The sequence below is a fragment of the Mobula hypostoma genome, chromosome 20, assembly GCF_963921235.1.
Source record: "Mobula hypostoma chromosome 20, sMobHyp1.1, whole genome shotgun sequence".
NCBI classification, from domain to species: Eukaryota; Metazoa; Chordata; class Chondrichthyes; order Myliobatiformes; family Myliobatidae; genus Mobula; species Mobula hypostoma.
In genome coordinates, this window is record NC_086116.1 from 34,368,417 (window position 1) to 34,385,680 (window position 17,264).

Sequence of the window (17,264 nt, forward strand, 5' to 3'; positions counted from 1 at the left end):
TAGTGCAGAAGTAATTACAAAATAAACAGTGAGATGTTCATGGGTTCTTGGTCCATTCAGAAATCTAATGGTGGAGGGGAGAAAGAAGTTTCTGAATCATTGAGTTTGGGTCTTCAAGCTTCTGTACCTGTGCCCTGACGGTAGCAGTAGAAGCTGGCAGGTCCTGGATCCTGACAGTGCTTAATGATAGATGCCATCTTCTTGAACATAGAGTACAGCACAGTTCAGGCCTTTTGGCCCACAATGTTGTGCCAACCTTTTAACCTTCCTCTTCCACAAATGGTTCTGCCTTCTGAAGATGTTCCTGATGGTGGGGAAGGTTGTGCCCATGATGGAGCTGGTTAAGTCTACGACCCTCTTGCAATCCTGTGCATGGGAGCCTCCATACCAGGCGGTGATGCAGCCAGTCAGAATGCTCTCCACCGTACATTTTTAGAAATTTGGTGACGTGCTGAATCTCCTCGAACTCCTGATGAAGTAGAGCAGCTGGAGTGCCTTCTTCATGATTGTGTCAGTGTGTTGGGACCAGCTTAGATCCTCTGAGACACTGACACACAGAAATGTAAATGTATAAATTCTAGAAAGGTGAATGTACACATTAAGTGTAGGAACCAGGCTTGTCGTGTCCATTTAGGCAGCTTACGTTTCGGCCCCACCGAACACTCAGCTCTCGCCTGTGGCTCCAAGGAGCTGTTTGCATCCCACTTCGAAAGCCGGGCTAAACCAGGCAAGGGCAGCTGGTGGGCCTCGTACTCCAGTGAGAGAGGGACATGCCTGTCCTAGCATGTGAAGTCAGCTCCAGCAGACTGAAGGGGATGAGATCTACAGTGAGACCCAACAGCCAGGAAGATGGTTCTGCAAAGCTCCATGGAGAGTGAAGGGCATGACAAGGCACAGAAGACGTCATGGTCATCCACTGCAGCCAAGGAAGAACCAGTTTGTGACGTTCACTCATACCACTGGACCCGGACTTCTGTGGGCAAGAGATGGAAAGCACTGGCTTTCCACTTTAAAAACTCTCCCACGTGGGTCTCCTGTCATTGTCAGAGACAATGGACAACCACCACCACCGCCATACAATAGGACCACGGTTGACCTGATGTGATCTCCACTCTAAACTGCCACCCATAGCTGATGATCTTCCACCACACCCCCCCCCCCCCGGTACTTATCAAGTAATAACCTACCACTGCCTTAAATATGTTCATAAGCTCTATCTCAGATACTCACGAGTCTAGGAGGGAAGTAATTTTGCCTCATTTCTGACTTAAATAGATGACAGCCACCCCAATTTGTAAATGGTGTTCCTGAGTTCCATATTCTCCCTCAAGAGCAACGTTCCCTCTGAGGTGTGCGTGTGTTTGCGCCCACATCTTTTGCCGCTGGCACACGAAGGAATTTAAACTGCGCACAGAAGGTCGTCACCCTCTACCTCGTTTGCATGTTGAATATATTTCACAATCGTACACAATCACATTTCCTTTTCCGGTTTCTGATGCGGACGTTATTGTCAACATGGAGTTTGCGATGATTTGTTTGCAGGTTTTAGAACGGCCTTATTTATACTGTTTTTATTGAAGAAATTATTCAATGGGCATGTATTGTTGTCACTGGGTAAAAAATTGCCCAGCTCAAGATTTTTGCGCGCACTGGTCATTACAAATTAGAGGGAACATTGCTGAAGAGGAAACATCCTTTGCACGTTCACCTACAGCACAAGTCTCTTGTCAATTCAGCAGCAAAGTCACTGACATATGTTGTGAAATTCGTTTTGTGGCAGCAGTGCAGTGGAATACATAAAAATTCCTGTGATTTACAGGATGAAATATTTTTTAAAAAGTGCGGTAAGAGAGTAAGTACTGAGGTGGTGTTCGTGGGTTCATGGACCATTCAGAAATCTGATGGTGGAGGGGAAGAAGTGCTCCTGAAATGTTGAGTCTGTGCCTTCAGACTCCTGTACCTCCTTCCCGATGTTAGCAATGGGAAGGGGGCATGTCCTGTGTGATTGGGGGGGGGCTCCTTAATGATGGATGCCACCTTCTTGAGGAGCTGCCTTTTGAAGGGGTCCTTGATGGTGGGGTGGCTATTTAGATATTTAGATTTAGAAGACATGTAGTCCTCTTTTTATTGTCATTTAGTAATGCATGCATTAAGAAATGATATATTATTTCCTCTGGTGTGATATCACAAAACAGAGGACAGACAAAGACTGAAAAAACTGACAAAACCACATAATTATAACATATAGTTACAACAGTGCAACAATACCATAACTTGATGAAGAAGTTCATGAGCACAGTAAAGTTCAAAGTTTCTCAGATGTCCCACATCTCACGCAGACGGGAGAAGGAAGAAAAACTCTCCCTGTCATGCCGACCACAATCTTGAGTCATCCGAAAACTTCGAGCTCTGATCAGCTCTCCGACACCGAGTACTGAGCGCCATCTCTGTCCGAACGATTCGACCTCCTTCTCAGTCGCCAAAAGCAGGCAAGGCTGGGGATTTTGAGGCCTACCCTCCGAAAGATTCCTGACCACGCAGTAACGACAGCAGTGAACGGGCGTTTCAGAAATTTCTCCAGATGTTCCTCTGTGCTTTCACGTCCATTCTCCATCAAATCAGAATTGTCCACGGCCCCTATTTAACAGATACGATATCAGTTTTTGCCGGAGGGCTGCGCACACACAGGCGCGCCGCCATCTTCTCCTCCCAACTAGTGCCCTTGATGGAGCTGGCTGAGGTGACAACCCTCTGCAGCTTTTCCCGATCCTGTGTGTTATGTGTGCGAAGCCCAGTGGCCGTAAGTAACACGAGAGGCGGAGGGGTGAGGAGTACACATGTGCTGCTGTTTGAATTGTAAGTCATCTCCCCAGAATGCCCCTTCACACTACGTTCAGTATGTAACACACAGGCGGGCGTGACAGCAACCCATAAGGGTCAAGCTATACATGAATGGATAACGCAGTGCTTCCGTACCAGATACACATGCAATCAGTTAGAATGCTCTCCACAGTACATTTCGCTCATCTTTGGCAGCATACCAATCCAGTGTACTGTTCGTCCAACTTTCCTTTTTAATCATGAGTTTGTAAAAGCTGCTCGTCCTGTCCTTAAGCTGACTAAACGGGACACTGCGGAGTAACCTGAGCTTCTGCTCTCAATAGTAAGGGGACTCTATCAGTTGCTTGGGATTGGTTCATAATGGGGCGCCATGGTAACATGGCGGTTACCACGACACTATTACCGTTCAGGGCATCTGAGTTTTGTTACGTACCCCGCAGCGGGTTAAAGAACCAGCAGAAATGGAACACACCTGGAGTCTGTTTTCGCAGGTTACTAACACTTTTTTATTAGTAACTACGCAATACAGTAATTTAAAACTAGATAAATCAGACAGGTTAGCAAAGTTTATGCATATATAGGTGTGTAAATACAGAACCCAAACTTCTTTAAACTTAGGTGGTAATTGATACAGTCTTACGATGGTAGATAAGAAAAGTTCAGTTCAGATGCACAGGTTAATTAATGTGAGATGTTTGTAATCCAGAGGCAAATGTTGTGAGAAGGCAATTACGTCGCTATTCCACAGATTCCACGACAGCAATACAAGATAACAATAGTAGTAGGTTTTATCTCCAAAGTTGTTCCACTCCACACACGAAATATCGCCAACAGTGATCTTCAACGAATATCCTTTCAACACAAGTGGTACCACACCCAAATTCAGCTACGGGAGATCTCAACGTCGTAGCCACAGGATACTCCAACAGAGTCCATGTATGGATTATCACCAACAGTAGCTTATCACAAGGGGGACCCTCTTCAAGGGAACCACCGTCCAGGCAAGGGTCGACACACCGGTAGATTCCACAAGGTTACCCCAGACACACAATGTGATAGCCACTTATCCAGTTCCACGACATACGAAATAACTCCAACAGTGATTTGCCTTTCTTCAGTGAACTACCACACCCAGACAAAAGGTAAACACACATGTGGTATTCACAAAGGTTTTCCCCTCACCAGAGAACCCACTCCTGTGGATTAACTAAGTGACGATCACACTTTCGTAGTCGAATGGAAACAAACTCACCCTCACGGGCTACCTAGAGAGAGAGTCCAAACAGTGATCTCTTTGTCACTAGGTTTCTTCTGTTTCAAACCTTCCTCTCCCCTCTTCTCTTCCTGCAAACTTGTTCTAGTTGCAGAGAACTTGTGAGAGTCATTTATCAATACTCAGGATCGATCTCAACTCACCCCTTTTGGGCTACTGGAAGTTTAAGCCAGCGACCGACTCACTGGTGTCTCCAATTGACGGAATCCATCTTGACTCTAACTGTGTGTGTCTGTGTGTCCTTGTATATTCAAAACAAGCTGCAGAGAAACCATAACGTTGATTGTCCATCAAATAACTCCACCTCCCTTCCATCACCACAGCAACTTACGAGCTGGTCGGTCGGTCTCTCTCTCTCTCTCTCTCTCTCTCTCTCTCTCTCTCTCCCTCTCTCTCTCTCCTCCCTCTCTCTCCTCCCTCTCTCTCCTCCCTCTCTCTCCTCCCTCCCTCTCTCTCCTCCCTCTCTCTCCTCCCTCTCTCTCCTCCCTCTCTCTCCTCCCTCTCTCTCCTCCCTCTCTCTCCTCCCTCTCTCTCCTCCCTCTCTCTCCTCCCTCTCTCTCCTCCCTCTCTCTCCTCCCTCTCTCTCCTCCCTCTCTCTCCTCCCTCCCTCTCTCTCCTCTCTCTCTCTCTCTCTCTCCCTCCCCTCCTCTCTCTCTCTCTCTCTCCCCTCCTCTCTCTCTCTCTCTCCTCCTCTCTCTCTCCCCCCCCCCCATTCAGCTGTACACGCTCTCTCTTTTTAAAGGCACAGTCCGTAATGAAGAACTCAGGATATCATCACACTTCCAGTGCTGTCTGCAAAAGTTTGTATTTATGACCTTCCTACATGCGTGTGGTTTTCCTGCGGGTGCTCTGGTTTCCTCCCACAGTCCCAAGAGGTACTGGTCAGTAGGTTAATTGGTCATTGTAAATTGTCCCGTGATTAGGTTAGGGTTAAAATCGGTGGTTGCTGGGCAGTGCAGCTCAGTGAGTTGGAAGGGCCTGTTCCACAATGTACCTCTAAATAACGTTAAAATAAATTAATTCAGTTTTAAAAAACCTTGCTTTAAAAACCTGCAACTTGGTAAGATTGATTTATTATTGTCACATGTACTGAGGTAGAGTGGCAAACCGTCTTGCATACTGTTCACACAGATCAGATCATTGCACAGTGCGTTGAGGTAGAACAAGGGAAAACTAACAATGCAGGATAAAGTGTAACAGTTACAGAGAAGGTGCAGTGCAGGTAAACAGTAAGATGCAGGATCGTCACGAGGTAGATTGTGAGGCCATCTTATTGTAGGTGAGGTTTATTCAAGAGTCAAAATTACAGTGAAGCTTTTTATTTATTTATTGAGATACAATGGGAAGTACGCCCTTCCAGCCCAGCGAGCTGCACCACGCTGGCTTAACCCCAGCCTCATCACGACAATCTACAATGAACAATTAACCTATCAACCAGTACGCCTTTGGGCTGTGGGAGGATACCGGAGCATCCGGAGGAAACCATACAGACTCGTCACAGACGGTGGTGGGATTTGAACCTGGGTGGCTGGTGCTGTTCACTGTGGTGCTAACCTCTGCTGTCATTCTGTGGTAGGTGAGGGAAGGGGAAGGGATACAAGTTAGAAGGTGAAAGGTGAAGTCAGGTGAGAGGGTCGGTGGTATTTCGTGCGCGTTACCGTAGATAACGATTAGGTTGAGCTGTCCTTCAGCCTGAATGTGTGTACTTTCAGGCTTTTGTATTGTCTGCCTGATGGGAGGGGGAGAAGAGAGAACTCTGGGGTGGGAGGCTGCTTTACTGAGGCAGCGAGAAGCATAGACAGAGTCCACGGCTGGGGGGCTGATTTCTGTGATATAGCAATTTATAATGAATTGTCCAGAGCTGAATACAATACTAGGTACCAACAACCATGTACCAAGGTACAATGAAAAGCTAAAACACCAGAGTCGCTGCAGAGTAACACACACAAAATGCTGGAGGAACTCAGCAGGGCAGGGAGCATCTGTGGAATAAAGAGTCCATGCTTTGAGCTGAGACTGCAAAGGAAGGGGGAAGAAGTCAGAATAACTAGTCAGGCCATCAAAGGGGTATGGGGCGTAGGCAGGGGAGTGGGGATGATTGGAAGAGTTGGATCAGCCCACGATTGAATGGCGGAGCAGACATGATGGGCTGAATGGCCTACTTCTGCTCCTAACTCTTATGGTTTTATAAGAAAGGTGGGGAGAGAGGAAGGATTACAAGCTAGAACGTAATAGGTGAAGTCAGGGTAGGGGGAAGGTAGGATTCAGTGTGTGTTACCAAAGGTAAAAATTACTTTTATTTCTCACATGTACATCAAAGCATTTGCGTCAGTGACCAACACAGTCCAAGGATTGTGCTGGGGGCAGCCTGCAAGTATTGCCACGTGGTCACAGGGAGAAAATGCGTTCAAACTCCTTGCAGCCAGTGGCGGGATTTGAACCTGACACTAAAGTGCCATGCCTACCGCCATGCTGTCGTTTTCATGCGTACATTTTAATAACAAAACTGTGCACTGCCAGGAGGTATCTAATGTATTTATTTTTACCCCTCCTTTAGGGTAAGGAGTACTACTTTGTGAAGTGGAAGGGTTGGCCGGAGTGCACGAACACGTGGGAACCCAGGAGGCACCTCCGTTGCATTGGTCTGGTGAAGCAGTTTCAGGAGGACCAGAAGAAATTCTTGGAGAAAGTGAAAATGGCAAAGAAACTGAAGTTAAATAACTGCAAAGATTTCAAACTGGCGTTCTCAGAATACATCACCAAGAAGTCGAAGCAAAGGCTGGCGCTGAGGCGTTGGGAGGAGGAGCTCAACAGAAAGAAGAACCATCGAGGGAGGATCCTGGTGGAAAACGAGGTGGATTTTGAGCCGCCTCCACTGGACTTCCACTACATCAACCAGTACAAGCCCTCGCTCGGAATAAACCTCAACAAAGAACCTCTGGTCGGCTGCGAGTGCTTCAACTGCCTGGAAGGGAAGTGCTGCCCGGAGGAAGCCGGGGCCCAGTTTGCTTACAACGCAGAATCCCGGCTGAAGATCGCTCCGGGCAAGCCCATCTTCGAATGTAACTCTTGCTGTGCGTGCAGCCCCCAGTGTCCCAACAGGGTGGTGCAGAAAGGCACGCTCTACGACCTCTGCATCTTCCGAACTTCAGACGGGCGAGGGTGGGGCATTAAAACCCTCCAAAAGATCAAGAAGAATAGTTTTGTTATGGAATACGTTGGAGAGGTAGGATGCATTTTTAAAGCTTTATTTGTCCAGCGCACACCGATATCTGCAGTGATATGCGTCACTTTGTGCCGGCGACCAACGCCATCTGAGGGTATATTGGGGGAGGGCAGCTCACAAGTGTCATCATGCTTCTGGCACCAACGTAACATGCCCACTACTCGTTAACCCCAAGCTGTATGTCTTTGAACACGGGAGGAAACCCACGTGGCCGGGAGGAAGAATGTACAAACTCCTCGCAGACGGCGGCAGGAATTGAATCCCGGTCTTCCGATGAAGCGTTACGCTACCATACCTTGCTTACTGTGTGGCAGAAGTTACATAGAACATCAAATGGTGCAGGCCCTACAGTCCATAGTGTTGTACCGACCTATTAACCTATTCTTAACATCAATCAAATCCTCCCCCTTCACATAGCCCTCCATTTTTCTGTCATCCATATGCCTATCTAAGAGTCTCTTAAGTGTCCCTAATATATCTGTCTCTACCACCACCCTGGCAGGACTTTCTACACACCCACTGCTTTCTGTATTAAAAAAAACCCTACCTCTGACATCCCCCCTTATACTTCCCTCCAATCACCTTAAATTTAATCTCCACCCCCCCCCCACCCCCATATTAGCCTTTCTACACCCTGGGAAAAACTCTCTCTGTCCACTCAATGTGCCTCTTATCTTGATACCTGTTAACTTGAATACTATGCTGTATTAACAGTAAGTCACGGGCAGTTTACCAGAGAAGCTGATCTGTTATTGTATAAACCCTCTTAGTTCTTGCTGTGCACCCATTCCTCCCATGTTATCACCGTGTCTGGATTATGGGTTGTGAAGGGCCTGAGGTTAATTGATGTCTATCTCTGTCTGGATTGGCTTTTGCTGTTGAGCCTGTCAGTGTTCTGCCCAGGGATTGGTTGGTGGCTATTTATTGATTCATTGATTGAGATATGGCGGGAGATAGGCCTCTCCAGAGCTTCAAGCTGCCCGGCAACCCCCGATTTAACCCTAACCTAACCACGGGACAATTTACGATGACCGATTCACCTACCAACCGATACATCTTTGGACTGTGGGAGGAAACCGGAGCATCCGGAGGAAACCCACGGGGTCTCAGAGGGAGAATGTACAAACTCTTTACTGATGGAGGAGATTCCTGTAGGTTTCCCCATTTTACTTGGCTCAGTGACATGGAACTGCTGTTGTTGTGGCTCTGTGGTACAACGGGTAGACCTGCCATCTCACAGCTCCGGAGACCCACCTTCAATCCTGTGGCCACTACAGAGATGTGGCTGTCACAAGGCCTGGATGTTCTGGGGTTTGGATATTTCAAGAGGGACAGGGTGGGGGGTAAAAGAATTGGGGTGTAGCATTGCTAATCAGGGATAGTATCACAGCTGGAGAAAGGAAGGATATCGAGGAGGATTTTGTCCACTGAGTCAGTGTTGGTGGAAGTCAGAAAAAAGAAGGGAACAATCACTCTGTTGGGATTATTCAATAGACCAATAGCAACAGAGACACTGAGAAACAGATCTGGAGGCAGATTTTGTAAAGGTGCAAAAATAACAAGGTTGTTGTCATGGGAGCTTCAATTTCCCTAATATTGATTGGCATCCCCTTAGTGCAAAATGGCAGAGAATTTGTTAGGAGTGTCCAGAAAGGATTCCTTATTCGACATGTGGACAGACCAACTTGAGGAGAAGCCATATTGAATCTGGTGCTTGGCAGTAAGTTAGGTCAAGGGTCAGATCTCTCAATGGGTAAATATTTCAGACACAGTGACTGCAACTCCCTGACCTTTACTATAGCCTTGGAGTGGGATTGAATATGGGAAAGTGTTTAATTAGGAGAAGGTGAATTATGATGCTACTAGACAGGAACTTGGGAGCGTAATTTGGGAAAGGATGTACTCTGGGAAATGCACAACAGAATTGTTGAGATTGCTTAGGGAAGCACTTGCATGGGATTCTGGATGGGTTTCTCCGTCGAGGCAGAGAAAGGATGGTAGGGTAATGGAAGTATGGTTGACAGGAGACGTGGAACATCTAGTCAAGAGGAAGAAGGAAGCATACTTAATGTTTAGGGAAACAAGGATCAGATAAGGTAGCCAGGAAGGAGCTTAAGAATGGATTTAGGAGAGCTAGAAGGCCTTGGCGAACAGGATTAAGGAAAACCGCCAAGGCATTCCACATGTTTGTGAAGAATAGGTGGATGACTAGAGCAAGGGTAAAACTGATCAGGGATAGAAGAGGAAACGTGCCTGGAGTCAGAGGAGTTGGGGAGGTCTTCACTGAGTACTTTGCTTGGGTATTCATCAGTGAGAGGGACTTTGACGTTTGTGAGAGCAGAGTAAAACAGGCTGATAATGCCAGAACATGACGACGTCAATGTGCTGGAACTTTTGGAAAACATTAGGATAGATAAGTCCCTGGGGCCGGATATATCTCAGGTTACGACAGGGCATGAGGAAAGAGGTTGTTGAAACTTTGCCACGGGGGTAGAACCAGAAGGTTGCAGGGTGGCAAATGTCATTCCTGTGTTCAAGAAAGGGAATAGGGATAACCCTGGGGATTATAGACCAGTGAGTCTTGTGTCAGAGGTGGGCAAACTATTGGAGAGGATTCTTAGAGACAGAACTTCTGAGAATGTAGAGAAGCGTAGACTAATTAGGGATAGTCAGCATGGCTTTGTGAGGGGTTAGGCCATGCCTCATGAGCCTGATTGAATATAAAAGGCTCCTTAGATAGGCACGTGGATGAAAGAAAAATGGAGGGTTATGTGGAAGGGAAGGGTTAGATAGTGTAGATTCTGCAGTAGTTTAAAAGGTCAGCACAAGATTGTGGGGCGAAGGCCCTGGACTGTGAGGTGTTCTGTCCAAAAAGCTCTAGATCTCCATCTTGAATATCCTCAGTAACTGAGCTTCTTGGGTGAAGAATTCCAAAGATTGACCATGCACTAGGAGAAGAAGTGGCTGTTTCACTTTGTCCAAGATGGCCAACCCTTATTGTTGATGTTGTGACTCTTATTCCTAACACCCTAGCCAAGGCAGGTGTCCTCCCTCCCATTCTTCGAAACCCTGAAATTCTTAGACCATAGGAGCAGAATTCGGCCATTCAGCCCATCCATTCTGCTTGGTCATTCCATCATGGCTGATTTATTACCCCTCTTAACCTTATTCTCCTGCCTTCTTCCCTGTAACCTTAGTCAGGGTTGTCAAATCAAGAACCTATCAACTTTTGCCTTAAATATACCCAATGACTTGGCCTCTGTGTTAATGAATTCCACAGATTCACCACCCCCTGGCTAAAGAAATTCCTCCCATCTCTGTTCTAAAGGGACAACCCTCTATTCTGAGGCTGCGTCCTCTGGTCTTAGACTCCACCATTATTGGAAACTTACTCTCCATATCCACTCTATCAATATTTGACAAATTTCAATGAAGGCCCCCACTTCATTCTTCTAAACTCCAGAGAGTATAGGCCCACAGCCATCAACTGCTCCTCATATGTTAACCTTTCATTCCTATGATCATTCTTGTAAACCTCCTCTGGACCCTCTCCAAGGCAGCACATCCCTTCGGAGATCTGGGACCAGAACTGCTCACTATACTTCAAGTGTGGTCTGACCAATGCCTCATAAAGCCTCAGCATTCTTGAACCCAGTGTCCTTAATCTGTCTTCAAAGAGAAAAAGCCCCAGACCAGCGATCAGCCAGACAAACTCGCTCTATCACAGGCAGGTTCAGGCCTGTACACAATAATTCATGTGGAATCTCACCATGGACTGGTCGTTGGAATGAGATGTATTTGCTCTTGCTTGCAGGCACTGAATTTCTGTCCTTGTGGATCCCCCTGACTAGCACTCGAGGTGTTTGTTCTCACTCCTGAAGCCAGAGCCAAACCAAGGCTGAAAATTACAGTAATGTCCTCCATGTCCCATTTAATGCCTAGAAATGCCTGCATTTTTCACCAATTGAACTTCCATTTCCATATGCTGACAAGGTTCTTTTGGGCCTTGAAGCCATGCAACTAGAAACGCGTTCAGTGCACCTCTTGTCTTCCAGACGTTCATCTGTTATTTATATCAAGGAGTTAGCCTTGATGTCTTCCAGTTGCTTCATAAGAATATTAACACTCTCCTTATCTTTTTAATTGCATATTCTATTGGCCTTATCACTGGATTGCTGATGTTAGAATGAAGTAAAGGAGTAACACACACACATGTTGGAGGAACTCAGCAGGTCAGGCAGCATTCAATTGGTGAAAGGCCGTGATACAGTGGATGTGGAGAGGACACAGCCTCCGCATAGAGGGGTGTCTGTTTAGAACGGAGATGAGGAGGAATTTCTTTAGCCAGAGTGGTGAATCTGTGGAATTCTTTGCCACGGGCAGCTGTGGAAGCCAAGTCTTTATGTTTATTTAAGGCAGAGGTTGACAGATTCTTGATTGGTTAGGGCAAGAGGGGATTTGGGGAGAAGGCAGAAGATTGGAGCTGAGAGGAAAATTGGATCAGCGCTAATGAAATGGTGGAGCAGACTCAATGGGCCAAATGGCCTAATTCAGCTCCTGTATCTTATGGATTATCTTACCAGGGTGGCATGCTGCTGGTTGAGTGACAGCTCACTGTCAGGTAGTGACTGGAAGTACAATGATCGAGTGCCGTTGATCTGGCAGTGTGTGACGGTAATGGGACGACAAAAATGCTCCTGAATGTTGTGCTTGAGGGCCACAATGGTAGCAGTTAGCATGGCGCGATTGCAGCGCGGGGCGTCAGAGATCGGAGTTCTGTCACTGGGTCCTCTGTGGTCCTCCCGACTGCTCTGGTTTCCTCCCACGGTCTGAAGACGTACCAGCTAGGTGAAATGGGCATCGTAAATTGTCCCTTGAGTAGGTTAGGGTTAAATTGGGGTTGCTGGGTGGTGCGGCTCGAAAGCCGGAAGGCCATATCTTTAAATAAGCAATTCATTACAGAGCCATCTCATCGTGTGAGGGCAGGTAAACGAGGAGGACCTCCTTCTACACTCAGTGACCGGTTTATTAGTTAGCTCCTGTACCACTGAGCACGTCTTCGTAGTCTTCACATTCACCTCTGTCGTAACGGAGTTACTGCCGCAACTGAGCTACTTCCTCAAGTCTGAAAGTTCAAACAAACCCTGGCAGAGGCCTTTGGAAGTCTGGTGGGTGTGGGGAGAATTCTTTCACTCCCAAGACCGTCGGAATCCATGAGGGGGTAAATCCAAGAGGGAAAAACAGGAATTTATTCAACCACGAGGGAAGGAGAGATGTTAAAATGTGGACCACATTGCCGATGGTGCTTATCGGTGACACCGGTGACTCATTTCACTGTATGTTCCGAGGTACATGTGGCAAATAAAGATGGACATTTTTAATCTGCATAGTTCCCAGTGCCTTCTGTCAGAGACAGTATGGGAGGATTGTGCGTTTCATGTGATGTGTGCTCGAGAGGAGTTTTGTTAAAGCGTTTTTCACCCATTGATGGTGACACCTGGCACTCCTCACCCTGAAGGGCTGGTAGCGACAGAAACTCTCGCTGCGTTTGACGAGGGGGTGAAGAGTACAGCTGGACTGAGAGCTGCAAATGGAATAGGAATTGGTTTAATATTGTCACATGTACCAAGATACAGTGAAAAGCTTGTCTTAATATATTGTTCATACAGATCAGATCATTACACAGTGCATTGAGGTAGAACAAGATAAATCAATAACAGAATAAGGTGTAACAGTTACAGAGAAAGTGCAGTGCAGGTAGATGGTAAGGTGAAAGATCGTAACGGGTAGGGTGTGAAGTCAAGAGTCCCCCTTATTGTATCAGGGAACCATTCAGGAGTCTGATAACAGCAACTGTCCTTGAGCCCGGTGGGACGTGCTTTCAGACTTTGGTATCTTCTGCCCGATGGGAGAGGGGAGAAGAGAGAATGTCCAGGTTGGGTGGGGGCTTTGATTGTGCTGGCTGCTTTACTGAGGCAGTGGGAGTGTAGACAGAGTCCATGGAGGGAAAGCTGGTTTCTGTGATGTGCCAAGCTGTGTCCACAACTCTCTGCACTTTCCTGCAGTCACGTGGAGAGCAGTTGTCATACCAAGCTGTGATACGGTCAGATACGATGCTTTCTGTGATCATCATCATCGTTTTGTGCCGTGCCGTATGTCATGGTTGTTCTTGGCCACTCTTATTTCTATGATATGTCGATAAAACCGGGTGAGTGTAGGCAGGGATATGCCAGAGATCTCCCCTGTGCAGGAAGCATCATGTGGCCCCACTACGCTTTTGCTCTTTGATTTTTAAGCCTGATTTCTTTTTTTCTGCATCATCTGTAAGGCTTTTGCAATAGTCTGCAGGTCGAGCAGTATCTATTAGGGGAGTGGGGAGTTGTTGGGGGTGGGGGGAGGAAAGAGGAATTGTCGGCATTACTGTTCACTCCTCTGCACTCTTCATTGGGAATCTGGTTCAGCTTCCTGCAGGCAATCACTCTGTTTGGATACAGTCATAGAATCATACTACACAGAGTGGCCTTTCTGCCCAATCCTTCCATGCTGACCAAGTTTTGCATTTAAAGTAATCCCATTTGCCCACATTCGGTCCATATCCCTTGAGCGGTTCCCACCCTGGGGTCCGTGACCCTTTGGCTAATGGTAGGGGGTCCATGGCATAAAAAAATGGTTTGTAACCCCTGCCTTAAACCTTTCCTGTCCAATTGTCCTTGAAATTTTGTTAATGTGCCTGCCTCATCCACTTCTCCTGGCACTTGTTCCATGTTCTGACGACTGTCTGGGTGAAGAAGTTGCCCCTCGGGTCCCTTTTAAATCTTTCCCCTCTTGTACCTGACTCCTTTTTCCTGGGAAAAAGACTGTGTGCATCAACACAGCCTGGCCCCTTCACAATTTTATACTCCTTTATAACATCACCTCTCATTCTCCTGGTGACAATTGACAGGGGCCAATTAACCCACCGACCCAGCCGGCTGTGGGAGGAAACCAGAGCCCCTGGGGTCACCTCCCTGGTCACAGGGAGAACGTACAGAATCCCCACACAGACAGCGCCAGAGGTGGGGATCAAGCCCGCGTCCCTGGAGTTGGAGGCAGTGGCATTAACTGGCTCACCTTTTTGTGGAGGAATCGCAGTCTGGAAGATGTGGAGAGTTATTTGTTCTGTGCAGTTCAAAGTAAAATTATTATCAGAGTACATAATGTGTCACCACATACAATGGATAACAAGCTGTGCAAATTCAAATATAAATAAATAGCAGCAAATGACAAGCATGAAATAACAAGATAAAAGGGTCCTTAAAGTGAGATCGTCAGTTGTGGGAACAGCAGAATTAGAATGAGTGTGGTTATCCCCCTTTGTTCAAGAGCCTGATGGTTGAGGGGTAGTAACTGTTCTTCATTGTGCTGGTGCAAGTCCTGAGGCACCTGTACCTTCTACCTGACGGCAGCAGCAAGAATAGAGCATGGCCTGGGTGGTGAGGATCTTTGACGATGGATGCTGCTTTTCTACGGCAATGCTTCATGTAGATGTGCTCAATGGTTGAGGGGGTTTTACCCGTGACGTACTGGGCCGAATCCACTGCCTGATGTGGGGTTTTCCACTCAGGGGCGTTGGTGTTCCTGTACCAGGCCATAATGCAGCCAGTCGCCACACTGTGCGGGCGTAGAGACACCCAGTGCCAGAGCACACACACGTTCTCAGTAATAGAGTCCTACAGCCCTTCAGCCCTTCTGGTGCAGCACACCTGAGGAGTCGGGAACTGTGGAATAGGTTAGGACATTATTCCCAGGAGTGTAGGAGAATGAGGGGAGATTTGATAGAGGTATACAAAATTATGAGGGGGTATAGAGAGCGTAAATGCAAGCGGGCTTTTTTCCACTGGGGTTGTGTGAAACTACAGCTAGAAGTCATGGGTTAAGGGTGAAAGGTGAAATGTTTAAGGGGAACCCGAGGGGGACAACTTCACTCAGAGGACGGTGAGAGTGAGGTTCGATTTCAACATGAGAAATTCGGATTGGTACAAGGATGGGAGGGATATGGTGAGGATGGACGTCATTGCCACGAGGCGGATTATTACTTCGGCATTGACTGGATGGGCTGAGGGGTCTGTTTCTGTGCTGTAGTGTTCTATAACCAACTGAGGTGCCCACCCAAGCCATTCACATTTGCTTGTGTTTGACCCATCTCTCCCCAAACCTTTCCTGTCTATAGAATCAGAACCTTGACTTGTCGAAATCTCATCATTGTACCTGCGTCAAACATTTCTTCCGACCGCTCGTTCCTCATGCTCACCACTCTCTGGGTGAAGAACTTGCCCCTCAGGTTTCTTTTCAATCTTACTGCTCTCCTTTTCCCTTGTGTACATGATTCTCTTTTTCTGAGTGCATTCACCCTCTCTGGGCCCCTCGTGAGTTTAGACACCTTTGTAAGGTCACTCCTCATCCTGCACTCCAAAGAATAAAGTCCTGTCCTGTCCAATCTCTCCTGAACTCCCCAGGGTCCTCCTGTGCACTGACAAATTCCTCCTCTTGTTTATCTACAAAAGTAGTATTTTAATGTAATCTGATAAAATCTAAAACTGAAGGTGAACCTGGGGCAAATGAACAATTGTCCATGTTTACATTGTCTGTCCATAACAAGCGACTGCATGCGAGCTAATTTTAAATGAGCATTTATTTGCATGTTAATGTGACAATTCTCTGTGTTTTTCTTGCGTTTGGTGTTATCGAAGATCCCGTCACGAGGCAGAGTTGGCAAAATTTCACCTGCTTTCACCTTGAACTCACTTCGCTCTGTTCAATGCAAACTGTTTCTGACCAGTGTCACCCTGGTGTTTATCTCAAGTGAAAGGTTAAGATGAGCTTTACTTGACACTTCTACATTGGAATATATACAGTACTGTGCAAAAGTCATAGGCACCCAAGCTATATGATTGCCTATCATTTGCACAGTACTGTAGACATTTTATGTATTGTATTGCACTGATGCTGCAAAAAAAAACAAATTTCATGACATGTGAGTGATGATAAATCTGATTCTGATATGGGTCTCTGTTGTGGACGGAGAGTGGGAAGGGGGCAGGGAGAAGGGAATCATGGTTGGGAAAAGAGGAAGGAAGAAGGGAGTGAGAGGGAAGCACCAGAGAGACATTCTATAATGATCAATAAACCAATTGTTTGGAATCAAATGACTTTGCCTAATGACTCAGGGCTGGGTGTGTCTGCACTCATGCCACCCCCCCCCCCCCCCACCAATCCCGGGCACTCCTCTATCACCTGTCCCCCCCCAACCTTCCGCGACGCCCCACCCTCACCATTCTGAGCATCCTCCGCTCCCGCCAGATTTACAAACTCGCTGTCCGTTCCACATGACAAATACAGCACTGTGCCAAAGTCTTAAGCTCCATAGATAGATATGTGCCCAAAACTTTTGCACGGTACTGTATATCGAAACATACGGTGGAATGTATTCTTTGTGTCAACGCCCAGCACAGCCCAAAAGTGCTGCCATACTTCCAGCACCAATAATGTCCTAACCCTAGCCCTATAGTACTGTGCAAAATACTGTTCTTGGGTACATATATAAGACCATAAGACATGGGCGCAGAGTTAGGCCATTCAGCCCATCGAGTCTGCTCCGCCATTCCATCATGGCTGATCCCGGATCCCACTCAACCCCATACAGCTGCATTCTCGCCATATCCTTCGGTGCCCTGACCAATAAGGAAACTATTAACTTCAGCCTTAAATATACCCACAGACTTGGCCTCAACCACAGTCTGTGGCACAGCATTCTACAGATTCACTACTCTTCGGCTAAAAGAAATCCTCCTTACCTCTGTTCTAAAAGGTTGCTTCTCAGTCTTGAGGCTGTGCCCTCTAGTTCTGGATACCCCCACCATAGGAAAAATCTTCTCCAAGTCCACC

The 17,264-nt window shown here is 47.0% G+C and overlaps 1 protein-coding gene across 1 annotated transcript in view; it reads left to right on the plus strand.

Moving 5' to 3' along the window:
* LOC134359429 (histone-lysine N-methyltransferase SUV39H2-like) overlaps positions 1 to 17,264 on the plus strand; it is a 53,091-nt gene that overhangs the window by 26,151 nt on the left and 9,676 nt on the right. Inside the window, exon 3 of the mRNA XM_063072651.1 lies at positions 6,672 to 7,340. Coding sequence (XP_062928721.1) covers positions 6,672 to 7,340 — 669 coding nt within the window. The remainder of the gene's footprint in view (positions 1 to 6,671; positions 7,341 to 17,264) is intronic.